The following is a 21,870-nucleotide window of genomic DNA, read 5'->3' as shown; positions in this document are numbered from 1 at the left end:
TTTTATTTTAATTTTTTATTTTATTTTTCCGCTTACGAACTAGAGCTCCCAGACAGCTATACAGTTAATATTACTTTTAAGCCATCAATCAGAAATGAAGCATAATAGAAAAAAAATAAAGTAGGTGAACTGAAAAATAAAATTCAATTTATAAGATTGTAATTTACCATGGGCTAGAGTAAACTGCATATTACAGTGGAGATATACATATTTTAAACATTGTTTAAGCAACTTGTATTGCTTTTTAATTTCATATTTTAAAGGCTAATGAATATTGAAAATAAATACTGAGGCACCTGGGTAGCTCATCTGGTTAAGCATCCAACTTTGGCTCAGGGCATGATCTCACAGTTCGTGAGTTTCAGCCCCACATCAGGCTCTGTGCTGACAGCTTGGAGCCTGGAGCCTGCTTTGGATTCTGTGTCTCCCTCTCTCTCTGCCCCTCCCCTGCTCACACTCTGTCTCTCTCTCTTAAAAATAAACATTTAAAAAATAAAGAAAATAAATAATTCTTTTGGTAATGCACACACACATACATGCATATGTGGGTTACATTTTTATTTAAGTTTTATGCTTCCCTCCTCTGACTAAAACTGGCATCATGACATAAACTTGTTGGCTTATATAAAACTTTTAACAAATGGACAGTGCTTCTGTAGTTTGGTTTAAGTCAAGCCCGAGATCAAAAAAGAATAAAGGGGATAGGAGAGGTGACAGGGGCTTAGCATATTTCAAAATCTCTTAAACCCAGAAATATACAAAAATTATGGATGGCAAAAATAGGTGAATTGTAAGAAAATAAGTATTTTACTCTCTACTGACATTATTCAGTTACAGAATTTATAAGGCACATTGAAGTACAGTTGAACACACTTGGAGATATTTTATGGATCATCACTCATGCTTTGGGAAGAACATAGTGGGCTACCCCAAAGCTGATAGCCATCACCTGACATAAATAGTTTCCAACACAGTGTACTTATATATGCAAGGGCACTTTAATGGTGAATTTTCATAAGCATTTAAAACTAAATATTAAACTATTTATTTAGCAATTTATTATGTAGTATTAATATATATTTGGTCCTGGATAAGTTTACAAACTAGTGAATAGAAAGTTTATGGTGATATTATTTAAATTAACCAATCCATATGAATTCCTGTCCAATAAGATTAATTTTATGAAAATAATATTTTGCTTGGAAACAACAAATATGACATTTCAAGTACGCTTCTGAAAAGCAAATGTTTACTTTTATTGTTACAAAATAGCAAAGCATTAAACCTTAAGATAATTACCATTATTTCATTTTTTAATAATTTTTAAATGTGTATTTATTTTTGAGAAGGGAGAGCACACGTGTGTATGTGAATGGGAGGGGGCAGAGAGAGAGGGAGACAGAAGATCTGAAGCAGGCTCTGCCCTCTCAGCACAGAGCCGGATGCGGGGCTTGAATTCATAAACCGTGATATCTTGACCTGAGCTGAAGTCAGGTGCTTAACCAACTGAGCCACTCAGGTATTCCCATTATTTCATTTTTACTTAAAATCATCCCCAAATTTCCTACGTCTTGTAAGACGCACTATGTGCTATTATTTGTGCAAGTAAGCACACATATAAAACATACTACCTTAAGTTCAATCTGATCTAACACATTTTATGTTCTGGCTATGAGTCACCCACATAGGTGAATGATTTTATCTTTTTGGACTTCCATTCTATGTAAAATTAGGGCACCGAATTGAAGTCATTTCCAGCTCTCTACAATATACAATTTATTAAACATATAAACTCAAGTCTGTACTTTCTCCAACTTTTCATTCAATAACTAATGTTATTAATTCCTTATTTTCTCCTGCAAATACCTAGTAGTCTAATGTACTTTCATTTTGCACGTGATACACACAACTTATGATTTATGTTATGTCATGGTTTTTGTAGTTTATTTCGGTAAAAAGAACTACTACCTGGTACTTGTTTGAACTTGGATAAAAATGACTAAATATTTCTTTATAAAGTCAGGGATAGAAAATGTACTGCTGGGCTAAGACTAAGCATGAAAGATTCCATCTGAGAGGGACAATTTGTCAGAAAATTATGAGGAGGTACAAACAGAGGGCTATAATGGAAACAGTCTTGCAACATTAACTATATCATTCACTCTCATCAATTCTGTAATAAATCCACACACCACACTGAGAGGTGGTGCAGGCTGGATGGTTCTCCAGCAGGCAGGCCCTCACGGCTGGTACTCCCCCTAGATGTGACCATGGTGCCACTGAAAGTAGTGGTCCATCGTGGCTTGGGGGGCGGGGCACCATGATTCATGCACAGAGGGATTAATTGGGAAAATGGAAATGGCAGGCCCAAAAGGGAGACAAGAGCTGTAACCCTAAGTCACCATCAGAGTGGTGTCTTCATGGCCAATTACTTACTCCTCAGCAAAATATAGTTTAAGCAGAGCAAAGCTTGGAACACAGTCACGAAACTGCCTTTATGAAAATCACTGCCTCTTTTATAAAGGTGCCATTAATAAGCACCAGTGCTCTATCCAGAAATTAAACCTCAGGCTCGCTCTGCCAAAATCAAAAGTGCAGGCATGTTCAGAACTTACAGAGGAATTTTTCACTGTTCTAATTACTGACTATGAGACACTAGGTATGTTTCCCCATTAAATTAATAAGAGTTTAGGAAATTGAGGTATCCTTGGTCCAACAGATTCAAAATGTAATTGACAAGCCATGATGTCATAGTTATATAGTTAATAGTGTTGTATGAATGCACTGAGGTAGAGAAGTAAATCATTTACTGAAGAATACTGAACTCTTTAATTTTAATTTAAATTTGACAACATGAATGCAACAAAAAGTGGTGAAAAGAACATGAACTTTAAAACTGTGTAGCCCATGCTTCTAACGTTGCTCATCAATGTGACATTTGGGAAGTTTATAGAATTTCCCTAGGCTTGTGTGTCTTTCACTGTCAAAGGGGATAGAGTATCTACTCTGCAGAGTTGTTGTGAAATTCATTAAGGACTGGTCTATATAGCACATCATCTTGCTGAATACAAACTACATATTACATAAATAAATATCTTAATTTCACTCTCCTATCTAGAGGTTATAGCCTAAGGTTATAATTCAGGATGTTATAAAAACAATTCAGAATACAATGTCTCAATCAGATAGTAATTTAAAACTCTGAACATAAAAGACGCTCAGAACATTTAGGACTAAAAACAGACATCCCCCTCTATCATCCACTTAATGTTAATTACAATTTTTTCCCCAAATTGTTCAAAAAGGAGATTAGCTCTCTCTGGTAAATGAGTCCCCACTTTAAGGTAATGCAGGTTTTCAAAAACAAACAAACAAAACAGCTAAAATAACTATGATGTTTGACAGCTGAACAGTTCCTCCTATAAGTTCTAAAAATACTTTTTTATATCTAAGCATTAAATCGTAATTTCAAAAGAAATCTTTATTATCCCTTGATTGTCCTAAGGAAATAAAACATTTTCTCTGATAAAATGTATCATATAAACCAGACTTAATTACAGGTCAACACCACAGACCATTTTACAAATGAAGAAACTGGAGTTAGAAGGCTAAGTAACTTGCACAAGGTCATGCCGCTGACCAGCAGTGAGGGAGCTGGAACGTGAACCAGCCTGGTTCAAAGGCTCATGCTCTTAGCCTCTATGCATATGTTTAGCATGAACAAAATTATAAACACCGTCACTTATATTATTTATTTATGATTGCACATGGAATCAAGGTCCTTTCATCTTTCTAGGACAGTTTTAGACTCGACTTTAATAGAAAGAATTAAGTTCATCCACATGATGGCTGGAAGAACTTTGAAGCTGGAACAGCAGAAATGAGTAAGGGTAACAATACCAGCAAACCCTTAGATGGCTGTCAGGATGTGCCAGGCATTTCTGAAGATCTGTCATTATTTTAATTGTTTTGATGTCTATAATAATCTCATGGAAAAAATTATAATGTATCCATTTGACAGTGTATGAAACTGAGCCATTGTTTAGATAACTTGCCAAAGGTGACACAGCTAATAACTGCCAAAAACAGGATTTGGGTTCAAAGTTCATTCTTTTCACCACGGCCTGACAAATGATGAGAGGTGTTTTGTCAGTACTGGCAGTCTAAGGAGATCCTGCCATCGACACCAATTTTTTACGGAAAAATACCACACTAGCAGGTAGGAGACACTCAAGTGTTTTCCCTGGTTATATAACACTTATGAATAAGAATAAATTCATTTGATGGTCTTAAGTGTTGCATATGCAAAATTGTATGCAGGTTTTGAGAGGAATGAATGCTTACCAGAAAGAGTATGAGGTTCAGACTTTCTTAATTTTTTCCCAAATCTGATTGTGAGTCCATGTTTTATAACAATGCTGTGAGAAAGACACATGACGGAACCCACATCCCCTACTTTTGCCCTTGTGGGCCACTTGAATAAAAACTATTGCCTTTTCTACTTGAGGCTGTTACTGACTCCCATCCTCTTTCTTTCAGTCACTGGACATTAGATTAAAATTAGTGTGTATTTTGTTTGTTGTGCTTATGTGTGTGTGTGTGTTTTTAATCAAAGTAAATTCGGAAAATCGCAAGTATCCTACACCTAACACCAAGTTGGATGAACAAATGTCTCCAGGAAATCTTAATGCTCCATTGATTTCAACTGTTCAGTGAAGAGGCATTTGGGGCCGTTATGTGTGATTATGGTGAGCAGGCCCAGGCTCCACAGCAGCAGGTGCCCACCCAAAAGAGGAAGTCAGGAAACACACAGTCATTTTCTCTCATGCCCGAAGGTCTGATTACTTTTTCTGGAGGGACCATAAACAAGTGATGGCACAAAAGTTCTGGGATTTGGTGGTAACATACAAGTAACTGCCAGCCTATGGCACCTCTTCATTACTGACAGATCTTGCCTCAGAGATGATGAAGTAGGATAGGATAGAAATAGAGTATTTTTGGGGTGCCTGGGTGGCTCAGTTGGTTGAGCGACCGACTTCAGCTCAGGTCATGATCTCGCAGTCTGTGAGTTCGAGCCCCGCCTCAGGCTCTGTGCTGATGGCTCAGAGCCTGGAGCCTGCCTCGGATTCTGTGTCTCCCTCTCTCTGCCCCTTCCCCACTCATGCTCTGTCTCTCAAAAATGAATAAACGTTGAAAAATTTAAAAAAAAAAGAGTATTTTTACATAAAATACAAGGTTTGTTTTTTGTTTGTTTTTTGTTTTGTCCATGAAAAAGAGAACACTAGGATTGTTACTGTAGTCACTACTGAGGGAATGAGTCAGAACTAGTATTCGGAGCTTCAAGGGACTATATTTTTCCTGAAAAAACATCTTCTTACCTAAGGGTGTTGGGATTCTGGGAGAAAGTATGCTATGCTTGTCTTCCTGTTAGGGGAAGCTGGTCACCATGGCTGAAAGATGTGAAAAGACCTGAGGAATGCCACTGTCTTAATGCGGGAGGGTGAGATTTCAGTTACAGACAAAAGCCTGGACATAAAAACAGAAACCAACTGGGATCTGAAGCAGTTTTACAGAAAGAACAAGTGGAAACATTAAGACATTCAATTTGAGGCTCCCTCTACTCAAAGTGAATCTCGACTTTTTAAAGTTACAAAAAGTCAACCAAAAATAGTGTATCACCACCTGGTAGGTGCCTGGCCATGCTACCAAGATAAATAAGACAATATAAAACCAGCTCCGCTCTTTGAGGAATCCCCGCATTATTGGCACCAAAAGAGGGAAGATGAAGCCTTTTCCAAAGGCTCTGTCTCTGCTGTGTTTCTGGTAGGTCCATTACCCATGTTCCATATTTTGTCTCTAAGCCAAAGAAACTATGTTCCCACTTCAAGGGGGAAGCAAAAAAGTTAATCATTCTCTGGGTTTTGTCCTAGGCCCCAAACACCTGATAACATCTAAGACGAGCCAGACAAATCTGGGCTGATGCTGGCATCACTACCTCCACCTTTGGTAATTTGTGGAATAGTACCTATTCACCTGACACTCACCTTTGAATGGACCCTATCCTACACTCCTGGGGGAGCAGGTACCCTAGACCCTTTTCTAATACAAACCTCTGGCCCCGAGCACTAATGAGACTCATTCCTTTCTCCTTTTCCAGTCTCCCGGACACTCTCTCTGCTAATCTCTACCTATCATTCACGCTGTTCAATAAACTCTGTTTTCAGTTTCTCTAGCTCACGTTTGATTTCTATCCTGCGTGAAGCCAACAATCTTCTTGGTTGATCCTGTGGGACCCTCTCCTGGGTTCTTGGACCCAGCCTGCCTGCATCAGGACTTGGGGAAAATTGGTAAAAGGAAAGAGTCTATATTGAGATGAACCATGATTATATATCTAATGCAACATAGTAAGTACTATCACAGAGATAAGATACACGAATAAAAAAAGATACAGGAATAAATCTGTCAGGAAGGGACCCCTAAACAAACCAGTAAATAAGGAGGATCTTTATCAGGTAGTTGGGTGTCAGATTTGTAGCTTAAGAAGTAGCAATTTAGCTGGCACATCTCTGCTAAGAGGAGAGGAAAACAAAAGAAACCCTTACAGGGTGCTGGTGGTAATACAAACTGATTCAATCCCTTTGGGGAAAAATGATTTAAAAGTCAGTATTTATAGACACACACTCAAGACTCTAGAACCTATAGAAAAACTCGTGTATGTGAGCAACCACAATTATCAATATATAAGAATGTTCAGAGGATCATTGTTTGTGAGAACAAATTAAATAACCAAAATCACTGAAAACAACTCAAAAAGAGTATTTATAAATAAAATAAATAAGGTATGTTCATTCAGTGAAATCTTCAGCAGTAATAAGTACATTGCAGTTACATACACGAACAGAGATAAATCTCGCAAGCATATTGTTAAGGTAAAACAGCATACAGTGTGAGGTTTATATGCACATATACATACATGAAACTAAATAAAAGCAAGAAAAACACTCAGGGTCATAGTTCTTTCTAGACATAGTTAGGGATTTATTTTTCCTGCTGGGTGATGGTGGCACAGGTGTTCATTTTATTATTATTGCTAATGCTATTATTATTAATGGTTCAAATATACATTATATGTATATTCTTTTGTAGGATAAAATATTTCATAATAAATAAAGTGTTAATAATGGCAATTCTCTGTACTACCGATACGGATAATCAAGATTGGTCCTGTCTCCCTCAAATGTTTGGGTTTAAATGCAGGGGTTTCAGGGAATTATTAAACTTGGTGTTCAGAACATGAAACTGCTTTTTCAATGTAGATGTTAATAAAAACCCCTCTACAGTCCACGGAACCATATCGTGTGCTTATGAGACCTGAAACAGAAACAAAGACACCTAGGACAACTCATAGTCTTTTTATCAATTCATCCCAGCTAGAGCAGGTTTTTGGAAGGGCACAAAGCATAGTGAAGTGAAGAGTTAATTAGCTTTCAATGCAGGTAATGTTGAAGACAGATATTTATTCCACAAAAATGTATTAAGAGCTAATTATCTGTCAGGCACTGTCCTCTGCCTTGGGAATACAACAATGCAAAAAGGGTCAAAAACCCTGAGCTCTATGAAGCTTATATTCTATCCGTGGGGAAGTAAAAACAGACAATGAACATAGTCATATACAGAGAAACAATCTGTGATAAGCATGGTAAGGAGAGAAGAAAAAAGCAATGAAACATCAATTTCATATTTCATACTGAAGCTTCCCACACACCCTGTATATGTCCATAGATTCTGGGTAAGAAATAAAATACATTTGGTGTGGGGACACAGCTTTGATAAATATAAGAACTGGCTAGATATACAGTGATAGAAACGTTTATTCTGACCTCATGGTTCCATTGAAGAGTAAAATGAAGAAAACTGTGGAGTAACAAGTCTGGTGATGGACACACTAACAAATGATAGCGTACTGCAAATGTACTTTAGCCATCTTAGGTAAATCAATAATGGCTATGGATGACATGCCACTGGGTTAATGACGAAGGTAAAAAAAAAAAAAAAAAAAGCAAAAACAAAAAACAAAAGAATAGTCACACGAGTGAGATGGGAATATGTGACACTTCATTTACCAACGTAGTAGAGCACAGGACTGCATACTTAGCAAATGTGTGTTATTTCATACTTCCCAAAACTATCTTTTAGAGTTTTTAGCTGTAAAACCAGTAGGAGAGCAGAAAACCGAATACAGTGATATGTGTACTGTCTCTTAACTTTAGAAAGGTACACTAAAAGAAAAGAAAGTATGATAAAATATATCAGTAACTCTCTGGCCAATGGTCATAAACAGAAAGATATCTTAAAAATGTTAATAGTCTTAGAAACATATAATGATGATAATGTAGTAGAGATAATATTTGAAATAAAGGCAAATGGCAACTAAAGAAGACAAAGTGACTGCATAAGAATTTCTCTTACTTAGGGGTGCCTGGGTGGCTCAGTAGGTTAAGCCTCTGACTTTGGCTCAAGTCATGATCTCATGATTGGTGGGTTCAAGCCCCATGTCGGGCTCTGTGCTGACAGCTCAGAGCCGGAAAACTGCTTCAGATTCTGTGTCTCCCTTTCTCTCTGCCCCTCCCCCACTCATGCTCTGTCTCTCTCTCAAAAATAAACATTAAAAAAAATTTAAATAAAAAATAATAAAAAAAGAATTTCTCTTAACTTATTCTGATGTTTAGATATTAAAAGAAATATATATATATATATTACATAGAGAATGTATATCTATTTTAATAAAGATCTAGAATATTTATCTACATACAATATATATGCTAGATGTGACTATGTTAAGTTTATGTATGTGTATACTGTATGTGAATTTGTATATGTATATATACATAGGTGTGTGTTTGTGTAAGAACATACATATGTGTGAGTGTGTGTGTATTAGAACAAACTGTGGTCTGGATAAAATAATAAATTCATGTCAGTTTGAAAGAAGAGAACTAGTATCCCATGATTGGAGTAATATATGAGAGACTGCAACAAAATATCAAGATGTTAAATAGCAGTACAACTACCCAGTGATTTAATGCGATGGTCTTTTTATCCAAAGGAGGGTTTAAGCAAAGGAGGGTTTTTATCCAAAGGTGGGTTTATCCAAAGGAGGGTTCCCTCAATTTGTGTGACCAAATTGAGGGAATATACAGAGTGACCTCTAGTAGTGTGTGGATGGCTGAACTAAAAATCTCTCAGTTCCTTTTTAATCCTAAAAGATTATGATACCCAGCCCTACATCTTGTGGGATGTCCTTTCAACTAATATTCATCACACTGATCACAAGTTTCTAACATTTTTTTTTCCCAAATTGTTCAATTGATTGATTGTTCCAATTATTACCCATATCTGGGCATTCATGACCTCTCAGTCACAACATTCATGACTTTCCTCACCCTCTTTGCTTAATAAACGGCATTTATTTTCCCATTCTTCCTTTGATGGCTAGTTAACATAGCCAATCAAATGAAGTTGCAATTGAGGCCACCAACATTTACTTGGTACTCGTGATTAAAATGAATATTATTATATCAATTTTCAATTTTCAAATACAGAACAAACTTACTTAGGATGAGCACTTGAGCCAAGAAAAGAATATTGCCTTATCAGGATGCCTAGATTCGACAGATCTTCTAAACTAGTCCATTTATATTGAACCACATAGCTATTATACCAACCAACCAACAACAACAACAAAAACACGTAATTGGGTTATACTGATCTTGAGAGAATGAAGTTTCACAATCTCCTTCTACAAGTCATTCCTACATTTACCAACTCTCACAGACAGGAAATTGTGGTGTTTATCTATCCTAAGCCTTTCACCCTGTAGTATAAACTAATTTCCGTTTTCTTGATTCTCTGCACCTGGGTATCTTAGCAGCTGTGTGATCTTATTTTCCACAAAATAAGAAACAGAATAAGGTCATATCAACCATACAGATCATGCATAATATTAGTCAGAATGATAGACTCCATGAAACATCATAAAACAGATTGGCAGCTACCCTTGCTGTGCAAAAACAAAACAAGACAAAACAAACCACAACATTTTGGTAACAATAACGTGCCCCATCTGCTGAAATAAAAGATGTTAACAGCCACATATTTCCATGAATTGTATGGAAACAGTTATAAAGAAAGAGAAATACATTTTGTGTAAATCAGTAATACACCCCAAATAAATTTACACATCATTTACTACTTCTTACGATAATAGTATGGCAAATGGTGTCAGGTATTCACTCTAGAGATAGATACAATCATAATGTACCAGTGAAAACATAAAATTGATTTTGTTACTGCTCTAATATAAGAGGATTACAAATTATTTCACTTTTCAAATTCATACAACTTAATCTGGTGTGCAGTATTCAGAACTGCTAAACTCAGCAACTATTTAAGTAATGCAGAATTTCACTAGACAATCATGAATGACTACACTGAGATGTAGAATATATTACCTTACAGAGATTATCTTGACTCAATAATTACTTCATGTTTCACTTACATGAATTATGTCACTTACATAGAAATAGCTTCCGAGCCTGAAGAACACATAGCCTTCTATTTGGATTATTAAAAAAATAACATTGTGGAAAGAAAGAAAGAAAGAAAGAAAGAAAGAAAGAAAGAAAGAAAGAAAGAAAGAAAGAAAGAAAAAGATCCATAAATAAATAAATAAATAAATAAATAAATAAATAAATACCAAAACTCTTATGAAAATAAACTCCTTTTCATTATCCCCAGGAATATGTTGACATACATATTGGCCAGCTGAGGTTCAAATTAGATAGCACCACAGGTGACAGAAACCCTGAGGCCGGCAGGGATCCTGAGGACAAAGGTGATTGTTTCAATTATTTCCCTTGAATGGCTTATCCAGCTTTGACCTCAGCATGAGGCAAGGTATTGGGAGCCTGATCCATGCAGCCATGTAATTATGCATTTAAGTTTATTTTCTTAATTAATTTAAATATGCTTGAGAAATATACAGGGCCTGAATCTGAAAGCTCCCATGGCCTGGTTACTGGATAGAAACAAGACTCCTGAAGTGAGAGAGTTGATCACAACTTTCATGAGTTTTAGAAAGATGCTCATTGGAAGAGATGATCAAATGTTTGAAATTTCAAATCTTGGAGAAAGTTATAGTCTTTATTTCTTTCAAAGTGATTTTTCTTTGTTTTGTTTTGTTAAGAAAAATGAGGTTAAAGAAATTGCTGTCAGCAACTGTTAATTTGGCTGATAGTCAAAAACACATAAAAGAATCTTCAGAGTTATACACATTGCCCCTGATATGTGTGGTAAAGGAATCATTAACGGAGCACGGACATTGGTAAGGGAGGCAGGAGCAGAACTCAGAACAAAAAGACTAGGAGCAGAATTGGTATAATCTACGCCAAAATATTCCCAATTGTGGGGGTGGGGGACACTGAGCCAACTCTTGGGACAAAGGAACAGTTCAGATGTATTAACAGAGTCTCTTAAAGAAATAATTTGTCTAGTAGCCCCCAGTTCCACCTTTAGCCACCCACAGACTCACAGACCTTGATCAGTGACCCTGAACACATGTCCATCGCTAGGATATAGTCATTTTCTCTAATCCTGGAACATACTGAGTTCTGCTCAACTTTTGCCTTTCTTTTTTTTTTTTTCTTTTTTTTTTTCTTTTTGATGAATACCCTTCAAAATTTGCACCGTATCAGAGAAATGGAACCCTTGCTCAGCTCATTTTACTCCGTGAACATATGCTCTTCTGTCATGATTTGTACAGTTATAGTTTTTCCTCTCTGGAAGGCTAGGCCACCTGCTTTCCCAGGGTCTTTGCACACAACTGCAGTATCCTACACTATGGACAGATGCTGGGCTCATTTTCCCTTTTAAGATTTTGTTTCAAGTTAGAATTGTATGTTAGTGAACTCAGAAAGAAACTACTTTTGGCTAAGTCAATACACTGTAGAGTTTAAAAAAAAAAAGAAAAGAAAAGAAAAGAAAAGAAAAGAAAAGAAAAGAAAAGAAAAGCAGCAGCAACAGCCCAGTACACAAAGATCAGTGAAGTTAAACAGCCAGCTTTATACTTGCCCCTGAGGACGCAGAGTTCTAAGGATTAACAGCAGTCTGGTCAGCAAGTGTAAGATACCTGCTTCAATGTGAAGATATCTGAAGTCTTTAAGGAAAGGCAGAAAGCTTTAAAGGCAGAGTCGAAAAATTTAAGAATTTAGCCAGAAAATATGAAGTGAGCTCAACTAGACTTTCCTGAAGTGAGTAATTTTTCCCAGATAAGTCATGCTCATTGTTTTATAGTACACATACAATAAATTAAAGCAAAATTCATCAATGAGTTATATAATTATTTTATATTATTACTTTTCATGAAAGAGTGATTTAATTTCTGGTTTTATATTTACCATGCTTGTGCTCCAAAAAATGAGATCACCATCTGGTAACAATTACAGACATTGGTCCATGTGGCCCAGGAGAAATTCCAGAGTTTAGATTTGATCATGCAGTATGTTACACAGAAAGCATAGGGAGGAAGGTAAATACTCTGTGCAAAGTATTTTAAAGGTATTTGTGATATTTAATATTAATTTTAATATCAAATATCATCTCTAAACAACTCATTTCCTACATTACCAGGTTTAGCAAGCAATAGTTCAAGCTTATAGGTTGAAAGTTTTCTAACTTGCTAATGAATCGGTGTTCTGTACTATCTCATGATCTCAATTTCCCATACTTAAATGGCAGATAGTAATATACATGTGTCACGGATACATACTGAATGTAGTCTTAAAATAATACATGACAGTCTTTGGAATTTCAAGACACATACTTGTAAAGATTAAGAAAAATAACTTTCAATTAAAAAATAAAAATAACAGCACTGTATTGTCTTTGAACCAAAAGCAGTAGGTATAAAATCATGGTGGTACTTACCACAGTGAAATTCATCACTTTCAATATCCATATTGTCATGGCTAAGTTAACTATCATGGTAACCAACAGCAGAAGGACAAAGAAGTATAAGCACCTCTTTCGCCATCCATAAATCCCCACTGGGTAAAGTTGTGCATTCTCAGCCCTTGGCAGGTTGTTTTGTTGTGTTGCTAGTATGTATTGTTCTCGAGTCATCTGAAAAAAAAGAAGAACAAAAGAAAGAAAAGAAACATTCAAAACTAAAACCAATGGGTTTTATTTATTTATTTATTTATTTATTTATTTATTTCCTAGCATTTATTTTTTTAATATGAAATTTATTGTCAAATTGGTTTCCATACAACACCCAGTGCCCATCCCAACAGGTGCCCTCCTCAATGCCCATCACCCACTTTCCTTCCCTCCCGCCCCCCATCAACCCTGTTTATTCTCAGTTTTTAAGAGCAAGAGCACTGCTAGGAATTTACCCAAGGGATACAGGAGTGCTGATACATAGGGGCACTTGTACCCCCATGTTTATGGCAGCACCTTCAACAATAGCCAAATTATGGAAAAGCCTAAATGTCCATCAAATGATGAATGGATAAAGAAATTGTGGTTTATAAACACAATGGAGTAGTACGTGGCAATGAGAAAGAATGAAATACGGCCTTTTGTAGCAACGTGGATGGAACTGGAGAGTATGATGCTAAGTGAAGTAAGTCATACATAGAAAGACAGATACCGTATGTTTTCACTCTTATGTGGATCCTGAGAAACTTAACATAAGACCATGGGGGGAGGGGCAGGGAAAAAAAAAGTTAGAGAGGGAGGGAGCCAAACCATAAGAGACTCTTAAAAAACTGTTTTGTTTTTTTTTTAAACCAAAAGATACAACATACTTACAGATGGGTAGTAAGTGTTCAAAGAACTATTGCTGTGTATTGAAAATTAAATAATTAAATTAAAATTGATTAAAATCTTACAAAATGCCTCCTATCACATCATTGATGCTGCATTTTAGAGCTGTTCAACTAGCTGTGGTATTTCTGAGATGTATATTATTTTCAGTCAGATTTGCCCAATTCTAACAGTAACCTTTTCTCTGGAGAGTGATGATGGTGCAGCTCTACTCCCTGGTGTCTATAACCTAAAATTCAATGCACATCCCAGTTACTCTTGGAATAAGTGTCACCTGTTTCTTGGGGTAGACAGAGACCAACTGTATCTCAAGACATTTCTGTACCTTTATCTAAAAATACAGGGTATCAGTGGCTCAGTGTATATGTTCTAGTAAAATGTAAGTGCATTTGAAAGAACCAACGGGAAGAAAATACACTTTCATTTAGAATTATATAGATTTAGCTATTTGGTTAGTGCTTTTACTTAGAACTTTGTTGGTCATTTATTTTAGTTGTATTTCAATGAGTTCTCAAAATAAAATTGATCTCTAAAAAACACAAAACACTACACTGTACTATCTGATTATATAATATTATATAACATATTGATATATGCAAAAGTCCATTCTGGAAAAGGGGAGGTGGTATTCCTTGGTAATGTATAAATTTAGGTTTGAAGTTAATTCTTTCAAAAGGCTAATCCGTTATTTTCTGCCCGATACAACCAAGAAGTATGGTTAAGAAAAGTCAAAGAATATGTACTAGGTATACAATTTTTAGAATAAAATATTTATTACCTGAGGGATAAAAAATAATTTTTATAAAATATAATTTTCTCTAAGGCAATAAGTTTTTTTAGTTTAGTGTTTTTCTCCTTAGTTCTTTTCAGAATTCTCTTATTGTATATGTCCATTAAACAATTACTACAACGGAAATAATGCTGAATAAATACACCAAAATAAAAACAGCATCAGCGAAGAATTATAATTACCTGTCAAGTAATATAAAAAATACAGTTATATCTCATTGCATTGTGTGTCACTGTATTGTGCTTTGCAGATTCTGTGCTATTGACAAATTGAAGATTTGTGGCAATGCTGAGTTAAGCAAGTCAATCGGTGACTTTTTCCAACAGCATTTGTTCATTTTAAATCTGTGTCTTACATTTTAGTAATTCTCACAATATTTCAAACTTTCATTATTATATCTGTTGTAGTGATCTATGCCCAGTGATTCTGATGTGACTAATAATTGTTTTGGCACCATGAACGACACCCGTATAAGATGATGGCTTAATTGATAACTGTGTGTTTTGACTGTTCCACCGAGTGGCCATTCCCTCTCTGTCTCCTTTTCCTCAGGCCTGCCTTTTACCTGAGATAGAACAATAATGAAATTAGGCCAATTAAAAACCCTACAATGATTTGTTGTGATGCACACCAGATACTATATGGAAGTGTTGAATCACTGTATTATAGACCCAAAACTGATATTACACTGGATGTTAACTAACTGGAATTTAAATAAAAACTTAACAAACACACAAAAAACCCTGCAATGACCTCTAAGTGTTCAAGTGAAAGGAAGAGTTGCATGTCTCACTTTCAATCAAAAGCTAGAAATGATTAAGTTGAGTGACAAAGCCTTGTCTTCTTGGGCCAAACAGTTATCCAAGATGTGAATACAAAGAAACAGTTCTTGAAGGGAATGAAAGCGCCACTCTCTCAAACACATGAGGATAAGAAAGCAAAATAGCCTTACTGTTGATATAGAGAAAGTCTTAGTGTCTGGACAAAAAAAATCAAACCAGCCACAACATTACTTTAAGCCAAAGCCTAACCCAGAGCAAGGCCCTAACTCTTCAATTCTACGAGGGCTGAGGGAGGTGAGGAACCTGCAGAAGACAAGGTGAAGCTAACAGAGGTTGGATCATGAGGTAGAAATACAAAAGCCATTTCCAAACACAAAAGCCTGCAAGGTGAAAGGCCAAGTGATGACGTAGAACCTGCAGCACGTTATCCAGAACTAACTAAGATAAGTCATGAAGGAGGTTACACTCAACAAAAAATTTTCAGTGGGATGGAGTAGGCTTCTACTGCAAGAAGATACTAGGAGTTTTATATCTAAAGGAGAAGTCAAAGCCTGCCTTCCAAAGCTTCAAAGGACTCTCTTGTCAGGGACAAATGCGTCTGAAGACTTCAAGTTGAGACCAGTGCTCATGTACCCTTCCAAAATTCCTAGGGCCCTAAAGAATTATGTTCAATCCACTCTGCAAATGCTCTACAAATTGAACAACAAAGCCTGGAGGGTAGCGTATCTGTTTACAACATGGTTTAGTGACTATTTTAAGACCCCTGTTGAGAACTATTGCTCACGAAAAGATTATTTTCAAAGTATTACTACTCACTGCCAATACACTTGGTCATCCAAGTGCTCTGATGAAGAGGTACAACCAGATTAATGTTGTTTTCATGCCTGATCCATTATGCAGTCCATGGATCAATGAGTAATTCTGACTTTCAGGTAGAAATACATTTCATAAGGCTAGGTGCCGTAGACAGAGATTCTTCTGATGGATCTGGGCAAAATAAAATGAAAACCCGGAAAGGATTCACTATTCTAAATGCCATTAAGAACATTCACGATTCATGAGATGAGGTCCAAATATCAACATAAACAGGAGCTTGGAAGAAGTGGCTTCCAACCCTCATGGATGACTTTGAGAGGTACCCGACTACAGTGGAGGAAGAAACTGCAGATGTGGTGGAAAGAGCAAGAGAACGAGGATTAGATCAGGGACTGAATCGGGGCAATCTCAAGATCAAACCTGAACGAATGAGGGGTTGCTTCTTATGCTTATGGATGAACAAAGAAAGTGGTTTCCTGAGATGGAATCTATTCCTGGTAAAGATGCTGTGAAGATTATTGAAATGACAACAAAAGAGTTAGACTATTACATAAACTTAGTTGATAAAGCAGCAGCAGGGTTTGTGAGGATCGACTCCAATTGTGAGAGAAGTTTTACTGCGGATAAAGTGCTATCAAATGGCATGGCATGCTACAGAGAAATCATCTGTGAAAGGAAGAGTCAACTGATGCAACAAACTTCAGTGTTGTCTTATTTTAACAAACTGCCACAGCTACCCTAACCTTCACCAACCACCACCAGGAGCAGTCAGCAGTCATCAACCTCTACGACTCTTCACCACCAAAAAGATCACAACTCACTGTAAGCTCAGACGATGCTTAGCATATTTTAGCAATAAAGTATTTTTTCCTTGGGGTACGTACCTTGTTCTCTTAGACATAATGTTGGTGCACACTTAATAGACTACAGTATAATAGTTTAAACATAACTTTTATATGCACTGGGAAACCAAAAAAAATTATTTGATTCACTTTATAAAAATATTTGCTTTATGTGGTGGTCTAGAACAGAACCTGCAATATATCTGAGGGGTGCCTATATATGTTATAGAAAATATGTACCACAAGAGTATAAGTATTAGTGTTCATTGAACCAATCCTACTCTAAGTAAAATGTGGAACCATATATTGATAAATGCTAACATCCAATTTTTTTTGTTTTTTCCCAATTTTTTTTTTATTTTAGAGCTCTAACTAGAAATTATGTTGATGCGGTGTTATTTTGCTCTATTTTTTTAATGAAGAGTACTATCATTCATAGAGTAAAAATTCTTGTATATGTTAAATCAGAATTTTAAATGAATTAGAGGTGGTAATACTAGATAATCAAGAGCAAATTATTTCATGATATAAAGAATTACTTGTTTGCTTACTGTCATTTTTATTGAGGTTAATATTTCATGTTTCCTTCAGACTAGTGAAAATCTTTAGTCCTTACTGAGATTCCTATTTAGAGGGGAGATACACAACATATTTACTGCTGTGTACTGTAAGTGTTATAAGAGATGACAGCAGACCAGGGGGATTTACTTTGCCCTAGGATTGCGGTGGAGATTTTATAGTTCTAACAACAGTTATGACTACAAAATAGAAAATGTATTATAAGAAGAAGATGAAAGGAACTCTAGGGACCACCACCACTGAAGGAAAGACTAAGAAAGGGACTAAGGAAAGGAAGCACATAGATGTAGGAAGAGAGCAGGAGAGAGCACAAGCCTGGCTATGCCTGACTGGCCAGCAGGAGACCTCCTCGTATAGCTTGTCTGGGAAAAGGCACAAATGCTATCACTACTTAGATCATGCATTGCTTTTCATCTCATATTAAAGCAACGTTCTTTCTTAGAATATTCTATTTCTACAAATTCTAGTTAGACATGAAGGTGAGAAGGTGAGATTAATGTGCCTTCGAAAAGAAGTGAGAACTTAGCTAAGTCTCTGAAACAAAACAAACACAAATCACAGAGGAAATGGTCTTTCAAGAATAACATTTTTTTTTTTTTTTTGGTAAAGCAATAGAAATTCTGTACCTATATCAAAAGCCACTAACTATTTTGTAAAGCAAATGGAATAACAAAAGGGTGAGAGAAAAGGTTGTTAAGAACACATAAAAATCTGTTATTTAATTAAATCTATTTTCATCATCTCAAGAAATTCAATGTTGTTTTCTTAAAGATGAGATTAACACTATTACTTTATAAATCTTCTTTATCACAAAATACTTTTTAGAGTATCCAAGCTGAAAAAAGACAAGTATAGAGTTTGCTTTAAAAAAACTTCATTTTTGGGGTGGTGCCTGGGTGGCTAAATTCATTTTCGTTCAGATCGTGATCTCAGAGTCCATGAGATTGAGCCCTGCATCGGGCTCTGAGCTGACAGCACAGAGCCTGCTTGGGATTCTCTCTCTCCCTTTCTCTCTGCCCCTCCTCCACTCTCTCACGCGGGCACTCTCTGTCTCTTTCCCAAATTAAACGAATAAATGTTTAAAAAAAAAAAAACACTTCATTTTTTCTTAAACCTCACAGACCTAAGTGTTTTTTTTTTTAAGATCACAAAACCTTTCAGTAGCCGTTACATTAAAGTAGTAGTACTAGCAAAGAAGAAAAACAATGTACTCTGAGAGATTAAGCAAACTATCCTAGATTTGAAACGTTTACAGCCTTTGTCCAAAATGGTAAATGTTGATCCATTTTCAAGGATTAAAAATATCCTGAAATATCTTGGTTCCCTAGGCATTCTGAGAATTCTACAAACAAAATAGAAAATCGTTTCCCTAAATGATATCGCCATTCTAAAGTAATCTATCAAACAAACGTACACTTGCAGAGATGCTTATTTTCTCAGATCAGCAAAATGGATTTCCTAAGAGAGAAAAAGAGATGATTACGATTTCCTAAGAGGAAACATCACCTCACTGAGGTGTCACTCTGGCTAAGTCCTCTCTACTTTCCTGTGCAATATGAATTCAACATCGTACTTTGCAGTATGTTCTTTGCGATTATTTTGGTTTTCAAGGTTCTGTACAGTATTCCTGGCTTCCTAAAGGAATTAGGACCTTCTTCATCTTAGTTTTTCACACTGTATACCAGGTCTACAAAGCATTTATTAGGACCAAATAACTTACAAGACCCAGTGTTCCCTTAGTTAATACCAAAGAAGTCTTCAGCCTTCTTGGATCAAGACGGCTATCAGCATTCACATTAAGGTAAATGCATTTACTTGTGTTGGCCTGAAATCCAGGAAAGGACTTATTTAAATTTGGACTTTGTGCTTTATTTACAAAGAAACATACTTTCAAAATCCTGATAATACGAATAAAATGTCTGGCATGATTTTATGAGGTTAAATGAAAGATGCATTGGCAAATAGAATTAGACTTTGTGAATTTTTCAATATTTTTCTCCAATATTTCTCTCCAATATTTTTCTCTGGTTTACAGAAAGGGTTATTTTGTTCAGTAAACTTAATAACACATAATAAAAATCTAGACAAGAATCAATTAATCTGGACTGACCTAGCCATGGTTCATCACTAATAATCTAGCCCTGGGGAATTCTGGTGAAGTCTACGCAGCTAGAAATGTGAGAGAAATTAACTAGAGTAGCAGAGACCATTTGCTATTATTCCCTTGCCTCACAGAAGGAGATAACAATAAGAGAAATACAATAATATAATAGGTATATAAGTAATATAATATTAAATAGTGAGAGATGCTAAGAAGATAATATGCATGGTGCTATATTGGAGGAGTCTCCTTTAAAAATGGTAGAAAGATGTTAGCAGTGAAAAGAGAATGCCTCACAAAGAAAGTGACTCCTGACATGAAACTAAAATGATGAAAATCTAGGAAGAGAGTTAAAAGAGGTCTCTTGAGTATTCAAAGGCCTAATTACAGTAGCTAAGGAGAAGATCGAAAATGAGGAAGTGGAGAAAGTGAGTTCAGACCATTTTTGAGGGCGGAATGAAAAGCAAAGAAAAGGGATTTCAGATGAGAGTCTGGAGTCCAGTGTTGGAGTATTAATCAGGGGCCAGGGCCAGTTTACACACAGGTTATGAGCTAGAGAACAGAAAAGAAAGGAGGACATTTAACATAGGGCCAATAGTTGAGGGGACAAAGCTGAGATCCAGAGATGAGCTGTGTGTGCATTCTCAGTGAGGTGGCGATTGAAAAACTAGTGACAATGACAGAAGATGAGCCAAGCTAGGCTCCGGAAAGTGACAGACACAGGTTAGAGTTAGCCTAATCCCATGAGAATCACTCTTGGTCCTATTACTCTAGTATTCTGACTCACATCAGCATATGCGAAACTGAAAGGGGCTGTGTTGTGGTTCAAGTCCACAGGTACCTGGCTTGGGGACATGTGGCAAAAAGACCCGCTTCCTTCCTTCACAGAAAACTTCTGCAGAAGCTCCATGACCACAAACTTGCTCCATATGGATTTCACTGTGTGGGACCTAGAATGTATGTTTGTATGTACCACCATGTTCTTGCCGACCACAATAGTCTCCGCCCTCTTTCAGTGAGGTTTTATTATTTATTTACTAAAACTGGGAGTGGAAACAGGAGGGCATCTGTTAGACATGGCATCTTACTGGATAGACAGGAAAGGCTAAAGAAAATGTGACCTCTGCTAATATTCATGAGAACAGAGAAAGAAAAGAAGATGTTAAGGGAGAGTACAATGCATAAGGTAATTATTTTAAATTGGTGTTGGTTAAATTAAGGGTAGAAATAAAATCTATTAATGGAACGCCCTGTTTTATGTCTTATAAGGGAGAAATATTGTCTGAAAGATGACCAGGTGACCCCACTACATGTCTGTATACTCAGGACGCTAAAAGGGAGGGAGTTTGAACAACTTAAAAATGGCCTCAAGAAGTGAGAAGCGTGGAGGTAAGTTGTGCAACAAAGCTTTTTAAAACCTGAGTTTTACCAAAAGTAGAAAAAGGACTCTCAAACTGCACAAATGCTTGAGGACATTAGAAAGTTAGTTCAAGTCCAAATATTGAGAATTTCTTTTCTCCAGTCCAGATTCTGCCACTAAATTGTCAGTCTGATGATACAGCTCGAAAGAGAACCCAGTTTTACATTGGAAGTGTAAATTTACATTGGAACTATATCTGATATAGTTGTTTTTTAAATATCATATTGGACAGTTTTATACTACTACTCACATAAACACTGGATATAATGCAGAGATGTAAGCACATAGACTGGAAGGAAATAGCAAATTATTTATTTATCTCACGCACTAATTTGATTCCTTAAAATCAAAATGTAAAATGAGCATCCAGTTTCCGCTCAGCCCTGGCCCATGTATTCCCTGTTATAGGAAATATGAACATAAAACAAATGCCTCCTGGAAAGTAAGCTGGATGATTTGGGAAATTTCTTTTAATTTCTGATTATGGAGCTGGTACTTGGTACAGTTAAGTAGCAATAATCAACAGTCATATAACCATAAAAATTGAATCTTGGTTCCAAAACCTCTTAACCTGCTCAATGGGAATAGCTTATATTCTAGGAGGAGTGGTAAATCATGTTGGTGTCACTGTTCATTAAGTGCTGATCATGTTAGAT

At 36.2% G+C, this 21,870-nt stretch overlaps 1 protein-coding gene across 1 annotated transcript in view; it reads right to left on the bottom strand.

The window, feature by feature from the left end:
• The window catches only part of SGCZ (sarcoglycan zeta), a 515,552-nt gene that overhangs the window by 457,361 nt on the left and 36,321 nt on the right, over positions 1 to 21,870 (bottom strand). The window contains exon 2 of the mRNA XM_042933838.1: positions 12,985 to 13,179. Within this exon, the coding sequence (XP_042789772.1) occupies positions 12,985 to 13,179 (195 nt within the window). The remainder of the gene's footprint in view (positions 1 to 12,984; positions 13,180 to 21,870) is intronic.

This window comes from Panthera leo, chromosome B1, assembly GCF_018350215.1.
Source record: "Panthera leo isolate Ple1 chromosome B1, P.leo_Ple1_pat1.1, whole genome shotgun sequence".
In the NCBI taxonomy this organism is placed as follows: Eukaryota; Metazoa; Chordata; class Mammalia; order Carnivora; family Felidae; genus Panthera; species Panthera leo.
The sequence above is the reverse complement of the archived record's forward strand: the minus strand, read 5'-3'. Positions and strand labels throughout refer to the sequence as shown.